The sequence below is a fragment of the Oncorhynchus tshawytscha genome, linkage group LG03, assembly GCF_018296145.1.
Source record: "Oncorhynchus tshawytscha isolate Ot180627B linkage group LG03, Otsh_v2.0, whole genome shotgun sequence".
NCBI classification, from domain to species: Eukaryota; Metazoa; Chordata; class Actinopteri; order Salmoniformes; family Salmonidae; genus Oncorhynchus; species Oncorhynchus tshawytscha.
Genome location: NC_056431.1, coordinates 72,597 through 100,188, shown reverse-complemented (window position 1 = coordinate 100,188; position 27,592 = coordinate 72,597). Strand labels below are relative to the sequence as shown.

Below are 27,592 nucleotides of genomic sequence, written 5' to 3'. Positions count from 1 at the left end.
AGGCAATTTATACCCTACGGAGATTACAATGGACCTGGTTTAGCCCTTTGGTGGCAGTGGACAGTGCTGAACTCTTTAATCTAAGGTCAACTTACATCATCACCGCGTTCACCTGGCAGGCCGACATCACCCTTCAGCCCTGTGAATCCCCTGATGCCCTATGAGAGAGAGAGAGAGAGAGAGAGACAGAGAGAGACAGAGAGAGACAGAGACGGTTAGTGGCTTGTGCTTCTAGTTCCGACCGTGCAGTAATATCTAACAAGTAATCCAACAATTTCACAATAACTACCTTATGCACACAAGTGTAAGGGAATGAATAAGAATATGTTATATAAATATATGGATGGGCGATGGCCAAACAGCATAGGCAAGATGCAGTAGATGGTATAGAGTACAGTATATACATTTGAGATGAGTAATGTAGGGTATGTAAACATTGTATAAAGTGGCATTGTTTAAAGTGTCTAGTGATACATTTATTACATCCAATTTGTAATTAATAAAGTGGCTATAGATTTGAGTCAGTATGTTGGCAGCAGCCACACTGTTGCGCCTTCTTCACCATGCTGTCTGTGTGGGTGGACCAATTTAGTTTGTCCGTGATGTGTACGCCGAGGAACTTAACTTTCCACCTTCTCCACTACTGTTCCATCGATGTGGATGGGGGCGTGCACCCTCTGCTGTTTCCTGAAGTCCACAATCATCTCCTTTGTTTTGATGATGTTGAGTGTGAGGTTATTTTCCTGACACCACAATCCGAGGGCCCTCACCTCCTCCCTGTAGACCGTCTCATCATGTTGGTAATCAAGCCTACCACTGTAGTGTCGTCTGCAAACTTGATGATTGAGTCAGAGGTGTGCATGGCCACGCAGTCATGGGTGAACAGGGAGTACAGGAGAGGGCTGAGAACGCACCGTTGTGGAGACCAAGTGTTGAGGATCAGCGGGGTGGAGATGTTGTTTCCTACCCTAACCACCTGGGGGAGGCTCGTCAGAAAGTTCAGGACCCAGTTGCACAGGGCGGGGTCGAGACCCAGGGTGAACAGCATTCTTACATAGGTATTCCTCTTGTCCAGATGGGTTAGGGCAGAGTGCAGTGTGATTGCGTCGTCTGTGGATCTATTGGGGTGGTAAGCAAATTGGAGTGGGTCTAGGGTGTCAGGTAGGGTGGAGGTGATATGATTCTTGACTAGTCTCTCAAAGCACTTCATGATGACGGAAGTGAGTGCTACGGGGCGGTAGTCGTTTAGCTCAGTTACCTTCGCTTTCTTGGGAACAGGAATAATGGTGGCCCTCTTGAAGCATGTGGGAACAGCAGACTGGGATAAAGATTAATTGAATATGTCTGTAAACACACCAGCCAGCTGGTCTGCGCATGCTCTGAGGACACGGCTAGGGATGCCGTCTGGGCCAGCAGCCTTGCAGGGGTTAACACGTTTAAATGTTTTACTCACATTGGCTGCGGTGAAGGAGAGCATGCAGGTTTTGGTAGCGGGCCGTGTCAGTGGCACTGTATTGTCCTCAAAGCGAGCAAAGAAGTTGTTTAGTTTATCTGGGAGCAAGACGTCGGTGTCTGCGACGGGGCTGGTTTTCTTTTTGCCATCTATGATTGACTGTAGATCCTGCCACATATTTTCATGTCTGAGCCATTGAATTGCGACTCCACTTTGTCTCTATACTGGCGCTTAGCTTGTTTGATTGCCTTGCGGAGGGAATAGCTACACTGTTTGTATTTGGTCATGTTTCCGGTCGCCTTGCCATGATTAAAAGCAGTGGTTTGCGCTTTCAGTTTTGCATGAATGCTGCCATCAATCCATGGTTTCTGGTTGGGGAAGGATTTAATAGTCACCGTGGGTACATCATCACCGATGCACTTGCTAATAAACTCGCTCACCGAATCAGCGTATACATCAATGTTGTTGTCTGAGGCTATCTGGAACATATCCCAGTCCACATAATAAAAGCAATCTTGAAGCGTGGAATCAGATTTCGTCGGACCAGCGTTGAACAGACCTGAGCACGGGCGTTTCCTGTTTTAGTTTATAGGCTGGGAGCAACAAAATTGAGTCGTGGTCAGACTTGCCGAAAGGAGGGCGAGGGAGAGCGTTGTATGCATCGCGGAAGTTAGAGTACTGATGATCCAGAATTTTGCCAGCCCAGGTCGCGCATTCGATATGCTGATCAAATTTAAGGAGCCTTGTTTTCAGATTAGCCTTGTTAAAATACCCAGCTACAATAAATGCAGCCTCAGGATATGTGGTTTCCAGTTGACATAGTCCAATGAATGAGTCCAATGAAGTTCTTTCAAGGTCATTGAGGTGTCTGCTTGGGGGGGATATACACGGCTGTGATTATAATAGAAGAGAATTCTCTTGGTAGATAATGCGGTTGGCATTTGATTGTAAGGAATTCTAGGTCAGGTGAACAAAAGGACTTGAGATCCTGTATGTTGTTATGATCACACCACGTCTCGTTAATCATAAGGCATACACCCCCGCCCTTCTTCTTACCGGAGAGATGTTTGCTTATGTCGGCGCGATGCGTGAAGAAACCGGGTGGCTGTACTGACTCTGATAACGTATCCCGAGTGAGCCATGTTTCCGTGAAACAGAGAATGTTACAATCTCTGATGTCTCTCTGGAAGGCAACCCTTGCTTGAATTTTGTCTGCCTTGTTGTCAAGAGACTGGACATTGGCAAGTAGTATACTCGGGAGCGGTGAGCAATGTGCCCATCTACGGAGCCTGACCAGAAGACCGCTCCGTCTGCCCCTTCTTCGGCGGCGTTGTTTTGGGTCGCCTACAGGGATCCGATCCATTGTCCTGGGAGGTGGTCCAAACAGAGGATCCACTTTGGGAAAGTCGTATTATTCCTAGTCGTAATGTTGGTAAGTTGGCGTTGCTCTCATATCCAATAGTTCTTCCCGGCTGTATGTCATAAGACTTAAGATTTCCTGGAGTAACAGTGTAAGAAATAATACATAAAAAAAACAAAATACTGCATAGTTTCCTAAGAACGCGAAGTGAGGCGACCATCTCTGTCGGCGCCATCACGATCCTGTGGTTCATTAAGTACCAGTAGGACATGATCCTGTGGTTCATTAAGTACCAGTAGGACATGATCCTGTGGTTCATTAAGTACCAGTAGGACATGATCCTGTGGTTCATTAAGTACCAGTAGGACATGATCCTGTGGTTCATTAAGTACCAGTAGGACATGATCCTGTGGTTCATTAAGTACCAGTAGGACATGATCCTGTGGTTCATTAAGTACCAGTAGGACATGATCCTGTGGTTCATTATGTACCAGTAGGACATGATCCTGTGGTTCATTAAGTACCAGTAGGACATGATCCTGTGGTTCATTATGTACCAGTAGGACATGATCCTGTGGTTCATTAAGTACCAGTAGGACATGATCCTGTGGTTCATTAGGACATGATCCTGTGGTTATTAAGTACCAGTAGGACATGATCCTGTGGTTCATTATGTACCAGTAGGACATGATCCTGTGGTTCATTAAGTACCAGTAGGACATGATCCTGTGGTTCATTAAGTACCAGTAGGACATGATCCTGTGGTTCATTAAGTACCAGTAGGACATGATCCTGTGGTTCATTAAGTACCAGTAGGACATGATCCTGTGGTTCATTAAGTACCAGTAGGACATGATCCTGTGGTTCATTAAGTACCAGTAGGACATGATCCTGTGGTTCATTAAGTACCAGTAGGACATGATCCTGTGGTTCATTAAGTACCAGTAGGACATGATCCTGTGGTTCAATAAGTACCAGTAGGACATGATCCTGTGGTTCAATAAGTACCAGTAGGTGATCCTGTGGTTCATTAAGTACCAGGACATGATCCTGTGGTTCATTAAGTACCAGTAGGACATGATCCTGTGGTTCATTAAGTACCAGTAGGACATGATTCAAGATAACTTGAATCTCTCTTTGACAGGCATGGCGCCAGGATTTTCTCTCCCGTTGCTAAGGGGAGCTTGACCAATACATGGGGGATGCTCAGAAAATAATCGATTTTCATGACTTCAGAGTTATAAGGAAGTTCTCGTTTCTTCAATAAAAGCAGATATGGCACACAGCACATTCTATATAATTTAATTGAATTTGGCCAAAGAATATTAAACAAAATAGCTACAAGCCTAATACAAGTGACCACAAGGCAATGACAAAAACATCTTTCACGTGCAAAGGTGCAAGACTTCAGCACCAAGCACTGCATGGGTGCTGTCCGGTGCTGAAGTCTTTCAGCAATAACAACACAATACATCCAAAATGCGACAACAACAGGAAGTGCATTTATTCCATATGCATAATCAGACAACTGTGTGTTGGTAATAATGTTTCGGATTAAACGGCTATCAAGAAGTGCATTTACCCTGTGTGTGTCAACTGTGCACACATGGTGGAAAACGAGCTGGCTATCATCACAATAATAGCGATTATATTTCAATTGCAAAAAATACTTGTAGACCGACTGGCTGACAATATGGCTGTGTCTTCTTGTTCCATCTAGATCCAGATCAGCATGATTGAATCATGTTTCCACAACTGGACAGGCGCCCCGTCAATTAAAAGACCTTTCAGTTACTCACCAAGTGTTGTTTTATAGAAGGACAACGCGTCTGTTGTTGTGGTTTAGTGCAAGATAGTCTATAATCTTCTGGACATACAGGGCTTTGGTTGTTTCTACGTGTATGGACAGGCAGGCAAGGTTGATGAATCGAGGGTTTGCCATTTTGTTTCTCATGTAGATTTTTACACGCCGCATGCAGGAAAAACTGCGCTCACATGACGTGGAGGTTACTGGCAGTGTGACAGATATGTGTACAAGTTTATAGATGTCCACGAAGGAGTCTTGAAGGGTTAAATCTTGGACAGGAACTCCAGTGTGCTGCTAACTGTTTCGCCTTGTTCTTTTTTTCTTTCCAAGAGCCGGCGCACTTGGTGCACCTCTGCCAGCTGACTGTCCTCTCTGATTCCATAGTGCTGTGCCATGGGCACAAGGCTCTCCTTTTGAAGGAATCTGGCATGCTTGGGGTTGAGGGCTGACTTTCCCATGAGAACTGTACCTGCTTCTGTGTAAAAGTGTTGGGTCATTTCGTTCACCAGTCGGTCAATGACATGAGAAGAGAGGACATGGATGGATGTTCAGTTTGAATTGGAGCTTCAACTATAAAGTCCTGTAAGTGGGGAGGATGTTGGGATTGTCTCTTCTCTTGTGGGGGCGGCGGTTGTATGGCGAGATCGACCTTTGTGCACAGGGCCTCTGCCTTGCTCCATATGGCTCTCCAAGAGTCCTCCGTGTGCTTTTCTTTTATGCTCGTGATGACGGACTGTGCGAGGTCAGAGGCAATCTCGAGCAAAAGATCAAGGGACTGTAGAGTGTCAGACATGAACTTTGCTGTGCGGAACAGATCCTCAAACAGGATAAGGTGGAAAATGAATTCAGAATCAATGAGTGTGAGTAGTGACCGCTCGTCAGTCGAACTGCGTGAATTGGGCTGCGACTTAATGTCATTTAAGGTAGCAGTGATGGCTGGGAGGGTTTTTAAGGTAGCAGTGATGGCTGGGAGGGTTTTTAAGGTAGCAGTGATGGCTGGGAGGGTTTTTAAGGTAGCAGTGATGGCTGGGAGGGTTTTTAAGGTAGCAGTGATGGCTGGGAGGGTTTTTAAGGTAGCAGTGATGTGGCTGGGAGGGTTTTAAGGTAGCAGTGATGGCTGGGAGGGTTTTTAAGGTAGCAGTGATGGCTGGGAGGGTTTTTAAGGTAGCAGTGATGGCTGGGAGGGTTTTTAAGGTAGCAGTGATGTGGCTGGGAGGGTTTGTTGCACTGCCCACAGCGAGTAGTACTGGCAGGACCATCGCGTATTAGACCGTTTCTTGAGTTTAATGGGCTGCTTGGAAGGCTGAAGTTCCCTTTGCTTCATAATGAAATAGGCATGAACAAATGAGCCTGAGAAAAACAACGTATTTACCTCATTGGTTGGATATTTAACAATTATTTACTTAACAAACAGTAAGATATTTCTGTCCTGCTAATGCTGTGTTTGATGGTCTCCACTCTAGCACCCTGCAGCTAATCTGGGTTTATGGTTTTACTAGAGATAGCTTGAGCTGATAATTGATGGATATCTCAGTGATAAAAACCAACAGCCACATTCCATTCTATGATTAGTGGTGCACATGAGACATATGTCTCCGGTCTGATTAAGCCTGCATTCCATAGACAAGATATGGTGTATGTTTAGCCGGGATAGAGAGAGCCTGGAGGAGCAGAACCAAGGCCTCAGTATTCCTAAGTATCCGGGAAACTAAGACAGGGTGGGGTTAAGACAACACTAGGGGCAGATGACCAGGAGATGAACCAGAGTGGCTTATGATGGCCCTTAGTCTGAATGGGAAGGGTGGAGCCAGCCATGACAGCATTTTTAGGTCTACTATATTAACACAACTCTGCATTTCTGTAAAAGTTAAGCTCTCGGCAACACAACTTAGGGTGTGCAGTCGACGGTTTCATTATTGCAATAATTAATCGATGTTGAATGAAGATGATTGTTTGAATAATTGTCCAAGTCTCTCTCAGTACTGAAATTTCCACGACAAGCGCCATGCCTGCTCTTTGAAACTTTGACTGAAAAGTTTTCAACACAGCTTGAGTAATTGGAGAGATTTTTCACTTTATACATATGCCAGAGTCACTGCTTCCTCAAAGACACTTATACTGGTCTGGCTGTTGATAAAAGCCAAGGTGTTTGGATGTCAATGGTTAGTGGTGCAATTCAAGTTTATTGGGCCTGACAAGGAGTTGGAACCAGTTCATGGAAAAGAACCGAAAACATTTTCAATGAACAGAAACGGAACCCGGAGTGAAAGTGATCAATACTGTTCCAGAACAGAATGGTTATTTTAAAAGCATGGGAACCGGTTTATAACGTTATTTTACTTTCCAGGCATTTTTTTCTAGTCCCACAAATGCAAAGTCCTCCCTCTGTCACTCAAAAACTTCTTCCAGTGTCTACCAACAAGCTGAAAATCTTTACTAGTGTGTGTGTGTGTGTTTAGGCTATTGTAGCCCCTCCCCCTCCAAAGCATAGGCTACTGTAGCCCCTCCTCCCTCCAAAGTATTGGCTACTGTAGCCCTCCCCTCCAAAGCATAGGCTACTGTAGCCCTCCCCCTCCAAAGCATAGGCTACTGTAGCCCTCCCCCTCCAAAGCATAGGCTACTGTAGCCCTCCCCCTCCAAAGCATAGGCTACTGTAGCCCCTCCCCCTCCAAAGCATAGGCTACTGTAGCCCCTCCCCCTCCAAAGCATAGGCTACTGTAGCCCCTCCCCTCCAAAGCATAAGCTTCTGTAGCCCCTCCCCCTCCAAAGCATAGGCTACTGTAGCCCCTCCCCCTCCAAAGCATAAGCTACTGTAGCCCCTCCCCCTCCAAAGCATAAGCTACTGTAGCCCCCCTCCCCCTCCAAAGCATAGGCTACTGTAGCCCCTCCCCCTCCAAAGCATAGGCTACTGTAGCCCCTCACCCCTCCAAAGCATAGGCTACTGCAGCCCCTCCCCCTCCAAAGCATAGGCTACTGCAGCCCCTCCCCCTCCAAAGCATAGGCTACTGCAGCCCCTCCCCCTCCAAAGCATAGGCTACTGTTGATGCAGACAGACAGACATTTAAACCTGCAGGTCCTCTCAGACATAGAGATAGAGATAGAGAGACAGACAGACATTTAAACCTGCAGGTCCTCTCAGACATAGAGATAGAGATAGAGAGACAGACAGACATTTAAACCTGCAGGTCCTCTCAGACCTGGGTGTATAGATAGAGAGACAGACAGACAGACAGAGACAGACCTTTAAACCTGAAGGTCCTCTCAGACCAGGGTGTATAGATAGAGAGACAGACAGACAGAGACAGACCTTTAAACCTGCAGGTCCTCTCAGACCAGGGTGTATAGATAGAGAGACAGACAGACCTTTAAACCTACAGGTCCTCTCAGACCAGGGTGTATAGATAGAGAGACAGACAGACCTTTAAACCTACAGGTCCTCTCAGACCAGGGTGTATAGATAGAGAGACAGACAGACCTTTAAACCTGCAGGTCCTCTCAGACCAGGGTGTATAGATAGAGACAGACAGACCTTTAAACCTGCAGGTCCTCTCAGACCAGGGTGTATAGATAGAGAGACAGACAGACCTTTAAACCTGCAGGTCCTCTCAGACCAGGGTGTATAGATAGAGAGACAGACAGACCTTTAAACCTGCAGGTCCTCTCAGACCAGGGTGTATAGATAGAGAGACAGACAGACAGAGACAGACCTTTAAACCTGCAGGTCCTCTCAGACATAGAGATAGAGATAGAGAGACAGACAGACATTTAAACCTGCAGGTCCTCTCAGACATAGAGATAGAGATAGAGAGACAGACAGACATTTAAACCTGCAGGTCCTCTCAGACCTGGGTGTATAGATAGAGAGACAGACAGACAGACAGAGACAGACCTTTAAACCTGAAGGTCCTCTCAGACCAGGGTGTATAGATAGAGAGACAGACAGACAGAGACAGACCTTTAAACCTGCAGGTCCTCTCAGACCAGGGTGTATAGATAGAGAGACAGACAGACAGACAGAGACAGACCTTTAAACCTGCAGGTCCTCTCAGACCAGGGTGTATAGATAGAGAGACAGACAGACCTTTAAACCTACAGGTCCTCTCAGACCAGGGTGTATAGATAGAGAGACAGACAGACCTTTAAACCTACAGGTCCTCTCAGACCAGGGTGTATAGATAGAGAGACAGACAGACCTTTAAACCTGCAGGTCCTCTCAGACCAGGGTGTATAGATAGAGAGACAGACCTTTAAACCTGCAGGTCCTCTCAGACCAGGGTGTATAGATAGAGAGACAGACAGACCTTTAAACCTGCAGGTCCTCTCAGACCAGGGTGTATAGATAGAGAGACAGACAGACCTTTAAACCTGCAGGTCCTCTCAGACCTGGGTGTATAGATAGAGAGACAGACAGACCTTTAAACCTGCAGGTCCTCTCAGACCAGGGTGTATAGATAGAGAGACAGACAGACAGAGACAGACCTTTAAACCTGCAGGTCCTCTCAGACCAGGGTGTATAGATAGAGAGACAGACAGACAGAGACAGACCTTTAAACCTGCAGGTCCTCTCAGACCAGGGTGTATAGATAGAGAGACAGACAGACCTTTAAACCTGCAGGTCCTCTCAGACCAGGGTGTATAGATAGAGAGACAGACAGACCTTTAAACCTGCAGGTCCTCTCAGACCTGGGTGTATAGATAGAGAGACAGACAGAGACAGACCTTTAAACCTGCAGGTCCTCTCAGACCAGGGTATCCCTGTAAGAAGGTGAAAGAAAAATCTGAAATAGGCAAATGAGGTCCATGGACACTTTGTCCAGACAATGTTGATAAATCATACTTGTAACTAAGAATCAAAACATGAGGTGGCAGGGTAGCCTAGTGGTTAGAGCGTTGGACTAGTAACCGGAAGGTTGCAAGTTCATATCCCTGACAAGGTACAAATCTGTCATTCTGCCCCTGAACAGGCAGTTAACCCACTGTTCCTAGGCCGTCATTGAAAATAAGAATTTGTTCTTAACTGACTTGCCTAGTTAAATAAAGGTTACAAAAAATATATATTTTTTAAATGCCTACTTATTGCTCAGAAATTCACTGCTGAGGAATACAGACCTGGAACCCTGGATATCCAGGTTGGCCTTCTCCTTGTGTTCCAGCATCACCCTGAAGAGAGAATCAAGATAATATTGTGTATTCAGAATATTAGCCTCATGATAAATCAGATAAGCTCTTCAATACACTCGCCCTTTTCCCAATGGGCCCTGCATCTCCCGGTGCTCCTGGAGGCCCCCTGGAGCCCTTAACACCCTGGGGGGAGAGACCCTGGTCAAAACATGTATTGTAGTTTGCATGTGTTACCACATGGTACAGCTGTGTCATCATCAAAATCATTAAATGACTGGCCATCGTACCGCAGGCCCGTAAGGTCCCGGCTCTCCTCTGTACCCTTTGAGCCCAGACACTCCACTCAGACCCTTTCAGGGGGAAGAAATTAAGAGAGGGGGTGTGACAATGACTGGAGGTAAAACATCAACCTATATTTAGCAATAGCCCATGAGAGAGCTAGCTTGTTCCCCAAGAAGGTGTTGGTGGAACCATATAAGAAAGAACAAGTGATCACACAGAGTAATAGAGGACCGAGGGACACTCACCTGTGAACCCACGTCTCCAGCCTGACCTTCATGACCCTGTGCTCCAGCAGAGCCTGTGTCACCCGTCTCCCCTTGACCACCTCTTATTCCTGGAGCACCTCTTAGTCCCCTCTCTCCCCCTACACCCTTAAGAGAGACAAATAGGAAGAGAGATGGAGAGAGAGAGTGTCATGTGTGCTCCCTCTCCGGCCTCTAGGTCACCAGGCTGCTCGTTAAGGCGCACACCTGTCACCATTACGCGCACCTGCACATCGTCAGACTCACCTGGACTCCATCACTTCCTTTATTACCTGCCCTATATGTCACTCCCTTTGGTTCCTTCCCCGGGCATCATTGTTTCTATTTCATATCTGTGTGCTGTTTGTGTTTCTTGTTTTGTATTTAGTTGTATTTATTTATTAAACAACAAACTCCCTGAACTTGCTTCCTGACTCTCAGCACACGTCGTTACAGAGAGAGAGAGGTCACCAGCTTGGATGTGAACAGCATTGTTCAGCTAAACAGCAGCTTCCCATCGGTCAACAAGGCCATTTTACCATAATGTAAACATCAAAGTGTTTACAAAAGCTAAACCAACTTTTTGGATTCATTATATACTAATGTGTTTTCTTTTACAGTGATACAACTATTTAATTCAGCCATTTAGTCAATGTAGAGCAGGGATCATCAACTAGATTTCTTGATTTTTCTCCCCCTATCAGAGGAAACAGTCATTACCAACATCAACCAGTCTGAACTTAAATATGAATACTTCAGATCAGAGGAAACAGTCATTACCAACATCAACCAGTCTGAACTTAAATATGAATACTTCAGATCAGAGGAAACAGTCATTACCAACATCAACCACTCTGAACTTAAAGATGAATACTTCAGATCAGAGGAAACAGTCATTACCAACATCAACCACTCTGAACTTAAAGATGAATACTTTAGATCAGAGGAAACAGTCATTACCAACATCAACCACTCTGAACTTAAAGATGAATACTTTAGATCAGAGGAAACAGTCATTACCAACATCAACCAGTCTGAACTTAAATATGAATACTTCAGATCAGAGGAAACAGTCATTACCAACATCAACCACTCTGAACTTAAAGATGAATGCTTTAGATCAGAGGAAACAGTCATTACCAACATCAACCACTCTGAACTTAAAGATGAATACTTTAGATCAGAGGAAACAGTCATTACCAACATCAACCAGTCTGAACTTAAATATGAATACTTCAGATCAGAGGAAACAGTCATTACCAACATCAACCAGTCTGAACTTAAATATGAATACTTCAGATCAGAGGAAACAGTCATTACCAACATCAACCAGTCTGAACTTAAATATGAATACTTCAGATCAGAGGAAACAGTCATTACCAACATCAACCAGTCTGAACTTAAATATGAATACTTCAGATCAGAGGAAACAGTCATTACCAACATCAACCAGTCTGAACTTAAATATGAATACTTCAGATCAGAGGAAACAGTCATTACCAACATCAACCAGTCTGAACTTAAATATGAATACTTCAGATCAGAGGAAACAGTCATTACCAACATCAACCAGTCTGAACTTAAATATGAATACTTCAGATCAGAGGAAACAGTCATTACCAACATCAACCAGTCTGAACTTAAATATGAATACTTCAGATCAGAGGAAACAGTCATTACCAACATCAACCAGTCTGAACTTAAATATGAATACTTCAGATCAGAGGAAACAGTCATTACCAACATCAACCAGTCTGAACTTAAATATGAATACTTCAGATCAGAGGAAACAGTCATTACCAACATCAACCAGTCTGAACTTAAATATGAATACTTCAGATCAGAGGAAACAGTCATTACCAACATCAACCAGTCTGAACTTAAATATGAATACTTCAGATCAGAGGAAACAGTCATTACCAACATCAACCAGTCTGAACTTAAATATGAATACTTTAGATCAGAGGAAACAGTCATTACCAACATCAACCAGTCTGAACTTAAATATGAATACTTCAGATCAGAGGAAACAGTCATTACCAACATCAACCAGTCTGAACTTAAATATGAATACTTTCAGATCAGAGGAAACAGTCATTACCAACATCAACCAGTCTGAACTTAAATATGAATACTTTAGATCAGAGGAAACAGTCATTACCAACATCAACCAGTCTGAACTTAAATATGAATACTTCAGATCAGAGGAAACAGTCATTACCAACATCAACCAGTCTGAACTTAAATATGAATACTTCAGATCAGAGGAAACAGTCATTACCAACATCAACCAGTCTGAACTTAAATATGAATACTTTAGATCAGAGGAAACAGTCATTACCAACATCAACCAGTCTGAACTTAAATATGAATACTTCAGATCAGAGGAAACAGTCATTACCAACATCAACCAGTCTGAACTTAAATATGAATACTTTAGATCAGAGGAAACAGTCATTACCAACATCAACCAGTCTGAACTTAAATATGAATACTTCAGATCAGAGGAAACAGTCATTACCAACATCAACCAGTCTGAACTTAAAGATGAATACTTCAGATATAACTAACAGCATGAATCTACTATTTATCTAGAGACTATGAAGTCTGCTGAGGACAGAGTTATGGGAATAATGTGTAGTATTGTAACTCCCTGTTTGCAGTACATGTCAGTCTACTGATTAGCTCTGGCTCCTAGAGCGCTATTGGCTGCCAAGACGTTCTTGGCTGTGGGGGGAAAATTCTGGGAAATGATGACCGCTTGGTGTAACGCTCCCAGAGTTTCACTGTAACTAGTCTAGGAGGTCATGTGTGTGTGGTGCGTGTAGTGTGTGTGTGGGTGTGTGTGGTGCGTGTAGTGTGTGTGTGGGTTTGTGTGGTGAGTGTGTGGGTGAGATGGTGAGTGTGGTGTGTGTGTGTGTGTGGGTGAGTGTGGTGTGTGTGTGGGTTCGTGTGGTGAGTGTGGTGTGTATGTGTGGGTTCGTGTGGTTCGTGTGGTGTGTGTGTGGGTGTGTGTGGGTACGTGCACATGGGACGGAGTAGATGGTATATTTTAAAGGGGGAGTGTGGAAGTGGGACTAAGGAGGGCCGGTGGTGATCAGTCTGGAAAGACTGTGAAGAAAAGGAAAAGCAGTAGGAAACAAGACAAGCAGAATGTGATGACTTTGACTCTGGCTACATGACCTTGCATCACCCCTATAGACTTACCTCTGCCCCCTCGTCTCCTTTACAACCAGGCAGGCCTATAACCCCAGAGTCCCCCTACAGAGAGAGAAAGAGAGAGGGCGACGTGGGAGTTTACTGCACATTTCAAGGAATAATACAAACATGAGTGACCTCACTGAAGGTTTCCAGAGAAACAGAACTCGATTATGTACTTTGTAATCTGGGCCTACTACACAGTTATCTGCTCTGAAAAACATCTGCTCTGGTCTGAGAAACATGTCAAGGGATTCAGGACCCGGGGTGGAGGTGGAGGTGGAGGTGGGGGTGGGAACTGTCTTTAAGCTAAATCTTCAATTTTAATCATTTTTTGGAAAATAATTTTTTATTATTTGACTTTTATTTATTTATTTATATATATATATATTTTAAATATATATATTTTTTTCTCAGAAAAACCAGTGTACAGACAAAAAGTATAGAAACAGACAATGATAACATATGCTTATTAGTGATAACATAATTTTCCATTAGCGCAATTCGATTTATGAAGTAAAATAGTTTTTCTTTATCCTTTTCATAGTTAAGGAACTTCCTGTCAAATCTCCCAGGGGGGGTTCTAAAGGGATGTGACCATGAGGCTTTAGTGCTGAACATTTAGTCTATAAAACACCTATATGATTCATCTGGCTCATTCATATCCACCATACAGCACCTGGATCGGTTTTAAGATCATTTTTTTGGCACCCTGTTATGCTCCATATAGTGCCTCACGGGGATGGACAAAAGCATTGCTCTGTACTGTATAATAGGTCCAGAGCCTATGGAAGAAGGTACAGGTGTTACATAATACTAACAGCCTTCAGCATGGGCTGGGCCATCCTTCGTCTGTATTTCATTCTCATCTTGTTTTCGTCTCAACCCCTCTAATAATTCTGGAATATGGGTGTATATAAAGGGAGACCTGTGAGGGCGAAGCCTGCATCCCTGTTTAATTGGTCACTCACACTTTACGAGGCCTTGATATGCTTGTTTGTCTGTTTGTAAGTTTACAAAGTGATACTCTTGTTAAACATTTAATAATGCGGGGGCTGTGTGTTGAGTAAGAGGTAGAAAACAAACAAACCACAAGGCCATCCTTCCCGTCCACTCCATCCGCTCCTTTCTCACCCTAGAAACACATGGGTCACATGACTTCATTCCCACCACTGCAATTGGTTGAATTGGTGAGTATGTGACAATGTGGATGACTGAATGGATGGATGGACACATGAATGAATGAATGAATGATGCATAAGATCAACAACATACCTTTTGTCCAGATGGTCCTCTTGGACCCTGTAGGGCAAAATAACGTTTGAACATTTTGACAGCTGAACCTATGGCTGTTGGATGATGTGATGTATTCTTTGTTTACATTATATACGTATGTACTATAAGGTTTATAAACACTATTATAAACACTATTACTCTCCACAAAATCGATGAGAGCTTACTCTGTCACCAGTAGGACCACGGTCACCCTGTAGAGAAAGAGAGTGATGAATATCAGAGTTTAGCTTCTAAGCACTTAATACGGATCCGGACAGTTAACATTCCTGGTGTTGGAAACACTGGGAACATATGGCATATTTTAATTCGGGTTAAGTGAATGCTCATGGAACATTGCATTAGCTAACCTCATACAGCCAGACAGGTATGTCTCTAAATATTGCATTTACGCCATAGCTCTAAATTCTACCAGGCAATGTTACATTATAGCTAACCAGCATGTGTTATGAATAATCTAAAACATTCAAAGTGGTACATATTTTTATTTTAGATAAATAATCACTCTGACCTTCTCCCCTCTGTGTCCTTGGGGCCCCTGGTCACCTGCATTCCCCTAGGTGACAAAGATATGATACACATGTGATCCACATATGATCCACATTGCCTGTAGCCATAATCTGTAGCATCAAACAGACTGCAAAGCATAATGTCTCCACAGTCTACAGTCAGCAGACAGACAAGTTCATGTTCTGTAATGTGTCATATACTACCTTTGCTCCCAAACTTCCCGGTCTCCCGGCAACCCCCTGACGTCCTGGAGTTCCCTGAAAAAAAGAATCATATCTATTTCTCGTGTCATCAGTCAACCTCTTCCAGTGTTAGTCATTCTGAAGCAGAGTCTGAGTGAAGCCGTTTGTATAAACTGTGTTAAGCCACAGGAAGCTTCCATCCCCAAGCAATACGACTGATAAATAGATAACAAATAGCTACATGGACTATCTGAGTTAACCTTGTATCTTTACTGAGCTTTTATTTTTATTTGTGCACTGTCTCTGTTTACACGCACAGGGCCCTACACACACACACACACACACACACACACACACACACACACACACACACACACACACACACACACACACACACACACACTGTCTCTGTTCACACACACAGGGCCCTACACACACACACTGTCCTGTTCACACGCACAGGGCCCTACACACACACACACACACTGTCTCTGTTCACACGCACAGGGCCCTATACACACACACTGCCTCTGTCACACGCACACGCACACACACACACACACACACACACACACACACACACACACACACACACACACACACACACACACACACACACACACACACACACACACACACACACACACACACACACACACACACACACACACAGTCTCTGTTCACACGCACACACACACACTGTCTCTGTTCACATGCACAGGGCTCTACACACACACACACACACTGTCACTCCATCATCTGCTCACTCAGACATAATATGCACATTCATATTGACTCTACACACAAGCACAGCCACTCACATACAAGCTGCTGCTACTCTGTTTATCTTAAATCCTGTTGCCTAGTCACCTTACCCTTATATATATATATATATATATATATATATATATATATACATACAGTGCCTTGCGAAAGTATTCAGGCCCCCTTGAACTTTGTGACCTTTTGCCACATTTCAGGCTTCAAACATAAAGATATAAAACTGTATTTTTTTTGTGAAGAATCAACAACAAGTGGGACACAATCATGAAGTGGAACGACATTTATTGGATATTTCAAACTTTTTTAACATTTCAAAAACTGAACAATTGGGCGTGCAAAATTATTCAGCCCCCTTAAGTTAATACTTTGTAGCGCCACCTTTTGCTGCGATTACAGCTGTAAGTCGCTTGGGGTATGTCTCTATCAGTTTTGCACATCGAGAGACTGACATTTTTTCCCATTCCTCCTTGCAAAACAGCTCGAGCTCAGTGAGGTTGGATGGAGAGCATTTGTGAACAGCAGTTTTCAGTTCTTTCCACAGATTCTGAATGTGGCAAAAGGTCGCGAAGTTCAAGGGGGCCGAATACTTTCGCAAGGCACTGTATATATATATATATATATATATATCTACCTCCAACACTCCAATGTTCCTGCACATTGTAAATATGGTATTGGAACTGACCCTGTATATAGTATGCTTACTTACTTATTTATTGTTAGGTTTTGAGTTTGCAAGAAAGGCATTTCACTGTACTTGTGCATGTGACATTACACCCTTTGGCCCAAAATTCCCATTGAGACAGAGAAGAAAGTCTTGGACTTGCCAGACTGCCAGAAGTTGTGCACAGAACACGGTACTGTACAATAGAATCAATCAAACTAAGCCTTTTTCAGTTCCACTACCTCCTCGTCTCCTTAATGCATTTCTTGGCTGGAACACACAAGAGCTGTGTTGACTAGCAGTGGGCTAGGCAGGCCATCTGGACGCCATGATTAGATCAGACACAGAGAAAGCCAGAGTCATTTGTCCCCATCAGGTAAACAGGGGCCTGGGGGCATGCTCAGATCACACATAGAAATGTCTGTTATAGAGTGGACATGATTCCCTATTCCACATGACATAGAAGCATGGCTTTTCTATGTAATATATTTCTATCTCAATGTTCCATAACGCTGCACCCCATGGAATAGAGTCCTGGTAAAGCAAAGATTGTCATCTCATTAGCATTCCATTGGATATTGGCACAAAGCCACTCCTGTCCTTAAAACCTATGGTTTGAATCCAGAACACAGCAGGGGCAGCTTTTTTTCAATCAATCTGATTACAAACCAGTATCAGTACTTTCTGTTTCACTCATTCTTTCACTGTCCTGATATTGACCTTGTAATACTGTGTGATTATAAATGTCTGGCATATTTATAGTAATGTGCACAAACGCACACACGCACACACACGCACACACACTCACGTGTTTACATTGTGAATCCTTACTATATATGAACTGCAGTACATGAGCCAAATCACCAGGGTTTGATTAACGTTCCTCAGGCCCCCTTCTCTCCCCCTATGCTTACTTATCCCTTAATTAGTCACTGAGAGTTGGAGCTAAGCAAACCATCAGTAAGGTAAGGTAAGTATAAGGTAAGGTAAGGTAAGTACAAGGTAAGGTAAATATAAGGTAAGGTAAGTATAAGGTAAGGTAAGTATATCTAAGAACGCAGCGATCAGCATTTTCAACATTTTCACCAATAGCTAAGGTGGGCGACTGATAGCCTAGCGGTTAAGAGTGTTGGACCAGTAACTGAAAGGTTGCTGGTTTGAATCTGTCGATGTGCCCTTGAGCAAGGCACTCTAATAACCCTAATTGCCCCTGTAAGCCGCTCTGGATACGAGCGTCTGCTAAATCTAAATGTGGTGTTTTAACTAAAAGGAAAACAGATAGCACCCTACCGCTCCCCCTCCGGCACCAGCAGGGCCTTGAGATCCCAGGGGAGCCTGTGAAACAAAGAACACGGATGAGAAAGACTTTTGACTCCACTGGACCCCAAATTGTATTGGTAACATACACATATTTAGCAGATGTTGTAGCGAAATGCTTGTATCAAAAAGACTGAAGAAAAAACTCACCACAGATTCAGAATCCTTGTACTACAGATCCATAAAAGAAGAGACAGACATTTGGTTAGAATAGTCTGTTTGGGCAACAAAAAAATGCCCTACAGTAAATTACATTTAGGTACAGGGCCTTGGTTTAAAAATGTCCGCTTGTATGATGGTAACTATGTGACGATGGTGTACTCACCATGGTAGACACTATGGAGCTGATGGTGTTCCTAACAACCTGCAGGTCCTCACTAGTAGCAGACATGTTATGGGTGTGTTGTACATTTGTTGCTATGGAACCAAGTCTGTTGTCCTGCAGAGAGAGAGAGAGAGGTGGAGGGGGAGAGAGAGAGAGAGAGGTAGAGGGAGAGAGAGGTGGAGGGGGAGAGAGAGGGAGAGCGAGAGAGAGAGAGGTGGTCCTGCAGAGAGAGAGAGAGAGAGGTGGAGGGGGAGAGAGAGAGAGAGAGAGGTAGAGGGAGAGAGAGGTGGAGGGGGAGAGAGAGGGAGAGAGAGAGAGAGGTGGAGGAGAGAGAGAGAGAGAGTGGAGGTGGAGGGGGAGAGAGAGAGAGGGAGAGAGAGAGAGAGAGAGGTGGAGGGGGAGAGAGAAAGAGGGAGAGCGAGAGAGAGAGAGAGAGGTGGAGGGGGAGAGAGAGAGAGAGAGAGGTGGAGGGAGAGAGAGGTGGAGGGGGAGAGAGAGAGAGGGAGAGCGAGAGAGGTGGAGGGGGAGAGAGATAGAGAGAGGTGGAGGGGGAGAGAGAGAGAGAGAGGGAGGTGGAGGGGGGAGAGAGAGAGGGAGAGCGAGAGAGAGAGAGGGAGAGCGAGAGAGAGAGGTGGAGGGGGAGAGAGAGAGAGAGAGGTGGAGGGGTGGAGAGAGAGAGGGAGAGGGAGAGAGAGAGAGGTGGAGGGGGAGAGAGAGAGAGGGAGAGCGAGAGAGGTGGAGGGGGAGAGAGAGAGAGGGAGAGCGAGCCTTAGAGACAGAGCAGAGACTGAAACACTGAAAAACTACCTCAAACTAGAAAAACTACAGTAAAAAAAGGCTGTTTTAATTGTTTTAATTATTTGTATATTTTTTATTTAACTAGGCAAGTTAGTTAAGAACAAATTCTTATTTACAATGACGGCCTACCCCGGCCCAACCCGGACGACGCTGGGACAATTGTGCGCCGCCCTATGGGACTCCTAATCACGGCCGTATGTGATACAGCCTGGGTTTTGGCATACCCACACATTCTTGAGGTGCAAGAGAAGAATGCAAAGACTACATATAAATATATAATATATCAAATACAGTGGGATCCTTGAGTTAAAAAACTCAAGGATGTCAGACTACAGCCAATCCAGTTTGTTTGAGCAGTATTAGTTATTGTATTTCCATGACCACTACAGAGGGCAAAGTTCTCTGTCTACAACCTGGACCTTCTAGCCAGAGCTCTATTCCCTCTTGATTACCAGGTGATGTGGAGTGATAGCCACGCTGAAGATGTTAATGTTCATGGCTCTGGCCTCAGACACGGTGTATTTATCCCAGTGTTTCCTGTCTCTCTGAGCCAGTTCATCTTGTATGTTTCCAAGTCAACCAGCGTGTTTCTCCCCGTGCTCCTGCTTTTGCTAGTCCTCCCGGTTTTGACCCCATGCCTGTTTTCTGGACTCCGTACTCGCCTGCCTGACAAGTCTGCCTGCCCTGACCTCGAGCCTGCCTGCCACTCTGTACTTCCTGGACTCTGATCTGGTTTTGACCTTTTGCCTGTCCACGACCATTCTCTTGCCTACCCTTTTTTTAAACTAATAAATATCAAATACTCAAACCATCTGCATCTGGGCCCTGAGCCCTTATACAATCGATGGACTCACCCTGTCATCAGCTGCCCAGTTGCTACGGAGATGGCACAGTCGGTGTGGGTTCCCTTGCCGATGTAGCGAATGTCCTGTATAGCTCTCTTCAGCTGATCTCTTCCTTGGGCCTCCTTGGTGCTGGTCAGCTCCCTCATCACCTTTACCTCATCACTGTAGTGCAGCACTCCCACACTCCACGTCAGGTTACGCTCACAGCGGTAGTATCTAGATGAGTACAGGCAGAGCTATGTCACAATGGCACACAAAGCGTGACACCAAGCAAGTTACCTCTGATCTACATGTACTACAGGGACAATTCCCCTAAATCAGCAGTATTTAATTTACTGTCTACAGATTAGAAGGCAGGGAGTTCATTCATGGGAATGATGTATTGATTCCCAGAGGGGAGAAAGTGGTACTAAAACCTGATAGAACAAATCTATTACAAGTGTGCCGTCTTGTCAAGCCCCAAGCACATTTACACCCATCGTCCTCCTGCTATTTTCTCCAGTACCCAATCAAACCATCAGGCAGTTGCTATTCTGATGAAGTCAATGAAAGATACAAAAATACTCAACCAACCGTGTCAAGAACCAGGACCTGTCAATAACTAGGTGTTCTTTAGCTCTTTAAACTTTAGGCCAGTAGCATTTTGCATACTTCAGTAGGATCACATCACTAATGGATCACATCACAAAAAAAAAATCTACTATTTTGGCTGTTTTGCAAAGAAGTTGTGCTGAGTCAGACACATTAGAGGATACACCATGATCTTTGGCAAATGGCATACTTGGACATGTATCCTTCCTTTATAAACATTGAGCTGATGATATTTTATTGTACAACAATGTCTTGAATCACAGGGATTCTCCAAAACATGGGCCCCAATTCAATAAATGTCAGATAATGACAAAGCTCACTGTGTGCCTGCATGACTGAAAGTGTTGTTCTCTTATATGTGTATTTCTTATCACGTGAAGACGTCATTCATCAGGTCCTCTGAACTTCAGGAGGACAACTCCTTAGCTGTAAGGTGAGACTTCGTTAGATGGAGATATCATATCAAGATGGAGATAACATATCAACCTTTCTCTCAGTCAGGAATGCAGCTCAGTGCCCCAAAGGTAAACCCCAAACCTTTTCTGGGCGAATGATTTGGAATGGCTGCACTGAACAAACACGCACAGTCGCTCATTACACTGGCTGCCTGTCTGAGCTTGTTAGTGAGTAACACACACACACACACACACAGGCATTCAGTGATGAAACGTATCGGTATGGGTCACAGAAAACACAGCTCAAATATTTTAACTGTAATAGTTGCACTGTTTCCGAACAGTGGGATGGCAAAAGAAAATCTATTACAATTTTAACAGATAAATTGCAGCATCTGTATAAATGCTGCTGGTCTTAGCAAAAAGCCCAATGCGTTTCGTAGTTCAACAAGATGAGCTGTCTTGGCCTCCGTAGACCGCTTTCCTTCAGTCAAATGACCAAATCGCCCTCTAGTGGCCTCATGGATGGAATGTTATTCATATTTGTCATCATTTCATAATGAATAAATGTTTCTTTTTTTTTACTCCCAAACTCCGGTGTTTTAATGTCAAACGATTTTGTTATATTTTTCTGTGATGTATATAAAGTGTAAGAGTGGGATGCAAACTTAAAATGTAATACATTTGAACTCTATATCTTTCACACCCGGATCTGTTTCACCTGTCTTTGTGATTGTCTCCACCCCCCTCCAGGTGTCACCCATCTCCCCCATTATCCCCTGTGTATTTATACCTGTGTTCTCTGTTTGTCTGTTGCCAGTTTGTCAAGTCAACCAGTGTTTTTGTTCTCAGCTCCTGTTTTTCCCAGTCTCAATTTTTCTCCCCCTCCTGGTTTTGACCCTTAGCTGTCCTGACTTTGAACCCGGCTGCCTGACCACTCTACCTGAGCCTGCCTGCCGACCAGTACCTCTGGATTATTGACCCCTGCTTACCCTGACCCTGCCTGCCGTCCGGTACCGTTGCCCCACCTCTGGTTTACTGACCCCTGCCTACCTTGACCCTGAGCCTGCCTGCCGTCCGGTACCGTTACCCCACCTCTGGTTTACTGACCCCTGCCTACCTTGACCTGTCTATTGCCTGCCCTGTTGGATTATTAAACCATTGTTCATTTGACGTGTCTGCACCTGGGTCTTTCCTTCATACCTGATAATATCTGACATTCTTTTTTTAAGCCCATAACATGTGTGTGAGGTGTATACTTTTGTTTCAAGGTAGATTTGTTTAAGACTAACAAGAAACACTCTGTGTGACTCTGTTTTAGCCCACAGCAGTATGCTTGTGCTTTTCCAAGAGCATCATATTAACGCAACCCTGAGCACCATGTAAGGAGAGAAGCTGTTCTCATACACTACCTCTCAGCCCCGATTCATCACTGTAGAACCACAGTTCACACAGAGGTCAACACACAACCGTGTTCATAAGACTGCATGTAGTGAGGCAGACCTCCTGAGATGATCATCAACAACACATTGTCAGGAGAACACTACTGCCCAGAGCAGCTCTCAATGGTCATTCTGCATGTCGCTTATCAGGGTGGGTCTGAGTGTGTGGTAAATAATACTGGTACAATATGACTGTATTTTTTAATAATGATCACAGAGAGGAGTTTAAGAAATGAAACAGGAGGTATGCCGATGGAAGCCTCTGTAGGAGGATTGATATTGTTTGGTCTGCGCTAGTCTGTGGGGTGAATAAACGGTCAGGCGCGAGTTTCCCAGAAGCCTTGTCGCTAACATGACACTTGGTTTCTCTTGGCAAGCTCGCCATAATCATTACTACGTAGCATTAATTACCGTTTAGTTGCCAAATGTCATGAATTGAAGTAAGGGACCTGAAAGCACTCATTGTTAACCACATAATTTCTTAATGAATACCAGTCATGTAGCTGAAACTGTCAGAATGGAGGTGATACACACCTAGTATTGAGCTGGTCCACAAAGTCCTGGGCAAACTGCTTGATCTGTTTAACAATGGAGCCGTAGGGCTTGGCCCTCAGTGCCACACTCTCTGAGGTGTCCAGAACAATGTACACATCCGCTGGGCAGTCTGGGGAAACAAGAAGGGGAGGATAATGTTAGATTTGACAAGGCATAAAATAAATGTACAAAATATTTTTTTAAATTGTGATACTGTGTTCAATATAGTTTAAAAAAAAAGTTTATTCTGGATACTGAAACAGGCTTATTTTTTATTAAACTGACTGTTCTGGTTAAATTCAACTTCAGGACAGTTTTCAACACATATGATGAAAATGTACTTTGTTTTAGTCATTTACAAAAAGAAAGGAACTATGAAAAAAATCCATGAACAGACATTATGTGGAATTCCCACTGGTGAGCTCAATTCCCAAGAATTTCTGAAGAACTGCTTCTTTATAGCCAACTCAGCCAAGGATCATTTTCAAATGTGATGACATCTCCTTACAAAATATTTGATAGAAAATTATTCAAATAAAAGTGAAAGTCCCCCAGTAAAATATTACTTGAGTAAAAGTCTAAAAGTATCTGGTTTTAAAAGTACTTAAGTACAGTCGTGGAAAACATACTCATTGTCATACTTAAGTAAAATTACAAAGTAAATACTATACATCAAATTCCTTATATTAAGCAAACCAGACGGCACAACTGTATTTTTTTAAATGTATGGCTAGTCAGGGGCACACTCCAACACTCAGACATAAATGACAAAGGCAGTATTTGTGTTAAGTGAGTCCACCAGATCAGAGGCCGTAGGGATGACAACGCATTATATTGATACAGTATGTGCGTGAATTGGATATTGCTGTCCTGACTGAGCATTTGAAATGTAATAAGTACTTTTGGGTGTCAGGGATAATTTATGGGAGTAGAATTTACATATTTTCTTTAGGAATGTAGTCGAGTAAAAGTAATCAACAAAAAAATATATAGATACTGAAGAAAAAAAATGACTTAAGTCGGACTTTAAAGTATTTTTTACATAATTACTTTACACCACTGGTCATTGCTATAACAACTAGCATAGAATGCTTTCTGAACACAAATCCAATTTGGTCACAACGTTTGGAGAGTCAGTTTTCCAGAATGGATCTGAGAATAAATTTGAGCATTAAGGCCTGCTGTAACGGTTTTCTAGTGGTGATGAAGGAGAGTCGGACCAAACTGCAGCGTGTCGATTGCGATCCATATTTATTAAACAAAACGTAAACACAACTAAACACTAAACACTACAAAACAATAAACGTAATGAAAACCGAAAACAGCCTATCTAGTGCAAACTAACAGAGAGTACAAGTAAGACACTAAGGACAATCACCCACGACAAACTCAAAGAATATGGCTGCCTAAATATGGTTCCCAATCAGAGACAACGATAAGCACCTGCCTCTGATTGAGAACCACTCCAGACAGCCATAGACCTTGCTAGACAACCCACTAAGCTACAATCCCAATACCACCACCAAAACCCCAAGACAAACACACCACAATTACAAAAACCCCATGCCACACCCTGGCCTGACCAAATACATAAAGATAAACACAAAATACTTTGACCAGGGCGTGACACCTGCAGTGTGAACAAAGCTTTAGCCCTATACAGACATAGAGAGAAATGGCTGGTTCAATCCAAAGATCTTAGATCAAAGGTCTTATTACACAGGTACTCCATATATCAACGTGTTGTAGTAGAGAGATTACATGCAACCTCCTATTTAACGACTGCTCAGAGGATATTGACTGACAACAAGATTTACTACTGACCTCCCTCTGTTTTCTATTACAGGGGTTGAGCACATTTGAATTTGGTTAATCAATTTGGCCACTTTCCAAAATCATATATCATCTCCAGCACGAAACAACTGTCTATTCAGAAAGTACTCAGACCCCTTGAATTTGTTACATTACAGCCTTATTCTAAAATGTATTAAATGATTTTTTGCCCGCAACAATCTACACACAGTACAAAGTGAAAACTGTTTTTTGACATTTTTGCAAATGTATAAAAGATAAAAAACTGAAATACCTTATTTACATACGTATTCAGACCCTTTACTATATGACTTGCAAAAATGGGGAGAAAGGCCTTGGTCAGGGAGGTGACAAAGAACCCGATGGTCAATCTGAAAGAGCTCCAGATTTCCTGTGTGGAGATGGGAGAACCTTCCAGAAGGATAACCAACTCTGCAGCACTCCATCAATTAGGCATTTATGGTAGAGTGGCCAGACAGCCCACTTGGAGTTTGCCAAATAGGAACCTAAAGACTCTCAGACCATGAGAAACAAGATTCTCTGGTCTAATGAATCCAAGATTGAACTCTTTGGCCTGAATACTAAGCGTCACGTCTGGAGGAAACCTGGCACCATCCCTACGGTGAAGAATGGTGGTGGTAGCATCATACTGTGGGGATATTTTTCAGTTTCAGGGACTGTGAGACTCGTCAGGATCGAGGAAAAGATGAACGGAGCAAAGTACAGAGAGCTCCTTGGTGAAAACCTGCTCCAGAGTGCTCAGGACCTCAGATTGGGGCGAAGGTTCACCTTCCAACAGGACAATGACCCTAAGCACACAGCCAAGACAATGCAAGAGTGGCTTCGGGACAAGTCTCTGTATGTCCTTGAGTGGCCCAGCCAGAGCCCGGACTTGAACCCGATCGAACATCACTGGAGAGTCCTGAAAATAGCTGTGCAGCGACGCTCCCGATCCAACCTGACAGAGCTTGAGAAGATCTGCAGAGAACAATGAGAGAAACTCCCCAAATACAGGTGCGCCAAGTTTGTAGAGTCATACCCAAGAAGACTTGAGGCTGTAATTGCTGCGAAAGGTGCTTCAACAAAGTGCTGAGTAAAGGGTCTGAATACTCATGTAAGTGTCATATTTCAGTATTTTTTATTTGCAAACATTTCTAAAAACCAGTTTTTGCTTTGTCATTATGAGTTATTGTGTGTAGATTGGTGAGTTTAAAAATAATTTAATAGATTTTAGTATAAGGCTGTAACGTAACAAAATTGAGAAAAAATAAAGGGGTCTGAATACTTTCCGAATGCACTGTGTCTGAAAATTGCGCATTAATATGATCTGTGGTTAACAAGATAAGAGGAAAGAAATCCAAAAAAGTGCTTCTCTGACATCACAGGAAGGATACATGTTTTTTTTAACGGTGATTTTCAAAACCTTCAACGAGTTTCTAGCCAGAGGGAGGCTATTTTTCTTGATCCCCACGTCACCGCCAATCTCATAGTGTTCTAATATCACTGTTTTTAAAATGTTTAAACTTTCGATGATGTCATCGGGTAGGATGTTTTCATTTTTTTTTTTATTATACAAAAAGTAGACATGTTGTTTTCACGTGTTGACTATGTGTTGACTATGGTACGGTGCTGGAGATGATGAAAATGAGGTTGAAATGTCATGGAGTTGCCCTTTAAAGTGCATCTAAATTAATATGTACTACCATTTCACTTGGCAACATTAAGGATTCTTGTGTTTAATGCTTTGCTTTGGCAAATGTTCAACAGATATTAAGCATTGGCATAACATCTTGCTAAGAAAAAAAAGAGTGGGCAGGAGAGCAAGGCTACTCAGCTACAGCTTGGCTTGATAGCCTACCATAGAGGTCTCCTCTGTTCCTCCCATTGAGAGAGCAGGCACCGTGGACTAGCGACACCAACGAGAGAAGTAGAATAGCACCGGTCAGCTTCATCATGGGAGAGGCCCTCTGGAGACGCAGGGGAGAAGGGACTTCAGGAGAACCTAGGCCAAAGAAAAATATTCACTAAAAAGAGAATGTTTAAGCACATCCAGCTTGGGTGGTCAAAGCCTGAAACCCCTCTTCACACCCAGCCTCCATACATCCTGTTGTAGGTCTTTGTAATCATCATCCAAATATAAATGCATCAGAATTTTCCTCAGTCAACATCGGTATCCACTACCTACCTTCAACAAGTCAACAAGAGTAAATGCTTTTCAAAAATAAAGTACAGTGTTTAAAAAAACATGTATTGACAAATTATTTTCCAATTCTGGTATTTCCAAATGCTTTGGTGTATAATGCTTATGACTTAACTTCAGATCCCATTGAATCCTCACTTGACAACGGAGAGGTTTCCTTACCATTCTAAAGACAAGTGGCATGGTTCTAAACTGACAAATGGATTTGTTCCAAACTCTTCTAAAGTGACCAGTGGTAGGTTCTAAGCACTTTAGAATACCTATGTGTTTGATAAAGTGGCATTTCTTACCTTTCTCTTTTTTGCATATGTGTTCAAATGTGAATATCCCACAGGTTTGTGTTGTCCAGGTGTGTTTGCTGCTCTCTCTGCTAGCAGTCTGTGCAACAGGAGAGGGTGGGGCTCACCAGCAAAGTGTCCTCCCATCTCATACAGTTTACAC

At 43.5% G+C, this 27,592-nt stretch overlaps 1 protein-coding gene across 1 annotated transcript in view; it reads right to left on the bottom strand.

The window, feature by feature from the left end:
- The window catches only part of LOC112222669 (collagen alpha-1(VI) chain), a 38,544-nt gene extending 10,952 nt beyond the window's left edge, over nucleotides 1-27,592 (bottom strand). Inside the window, exons 1-16 of the mRNA XM_042306760.1 lie at nucleotides 27,442-27,592; nucleotides 26,810-26,953; nucleotides 23,140-23,269; nucleotides 20,187-20,393; nucleotides 18,535-18,640; nucleotides 18,360-18,380; nucleotides 18,183-18,227; nucleotides 15,470-15,523; nucleotides 15,268-15,312; nucleotides 14,924-14,950; nucleotides 14,739-14,765; nucleotides 14,554-14,598; nucleotides 13,473-13,526; nucleotides 9,730-9,780; nucleotides 9,340-9,375; nucleotides 96-158 (exon numbers count right to left, since the gene is read on the bottom strand). Of these exons, the coding sequence (XP_042162694.1) occupies nucleotides 96-158; nucleotides 9,340-9,375; nucleotides 9,730-9,780; nucleotides 13,473-13,526; nucleotides 14,554-14,598; nucleotides 14,739-14,765; nucleotides 14,924-14,950; nucleotides 15,268-15,312; nucleotides 15,470-15,523; nucleotides 18,183-18,227; nucleotides 18,360-18,380; nucleotides 18,535-18,640; nucleotides 20,187-20,393; nucleotides 23,140-23,269; nucleotides 26,810-26,906 (1,008 nt within the window). The 5' untranslated portion in view covers nucleotides 26,907-26,953; nucleotides 27,442-27,592. The remainder of the gene's footprint in view (nucleotides 1-95; nucleotides 159-9,339; nucleotides 9,376-9,729; nucleotides 9,781-13,472; nucleotides 13,527-14,553; nucleotides 14,599-14,738; nucleotides 14,766-14,923; nucleotides 14,951-15,267; nucleotides 15,313-15,469; nucleotides 15,524-18,182; nucleotides 18,228-18,359; nucleotides 18,381-18,534; nucleotides 18,641-20,186; nucleotides 20,394-23,139; nucleotides 23,270-26,809; nucleotides 26,954-27,441) is intronic.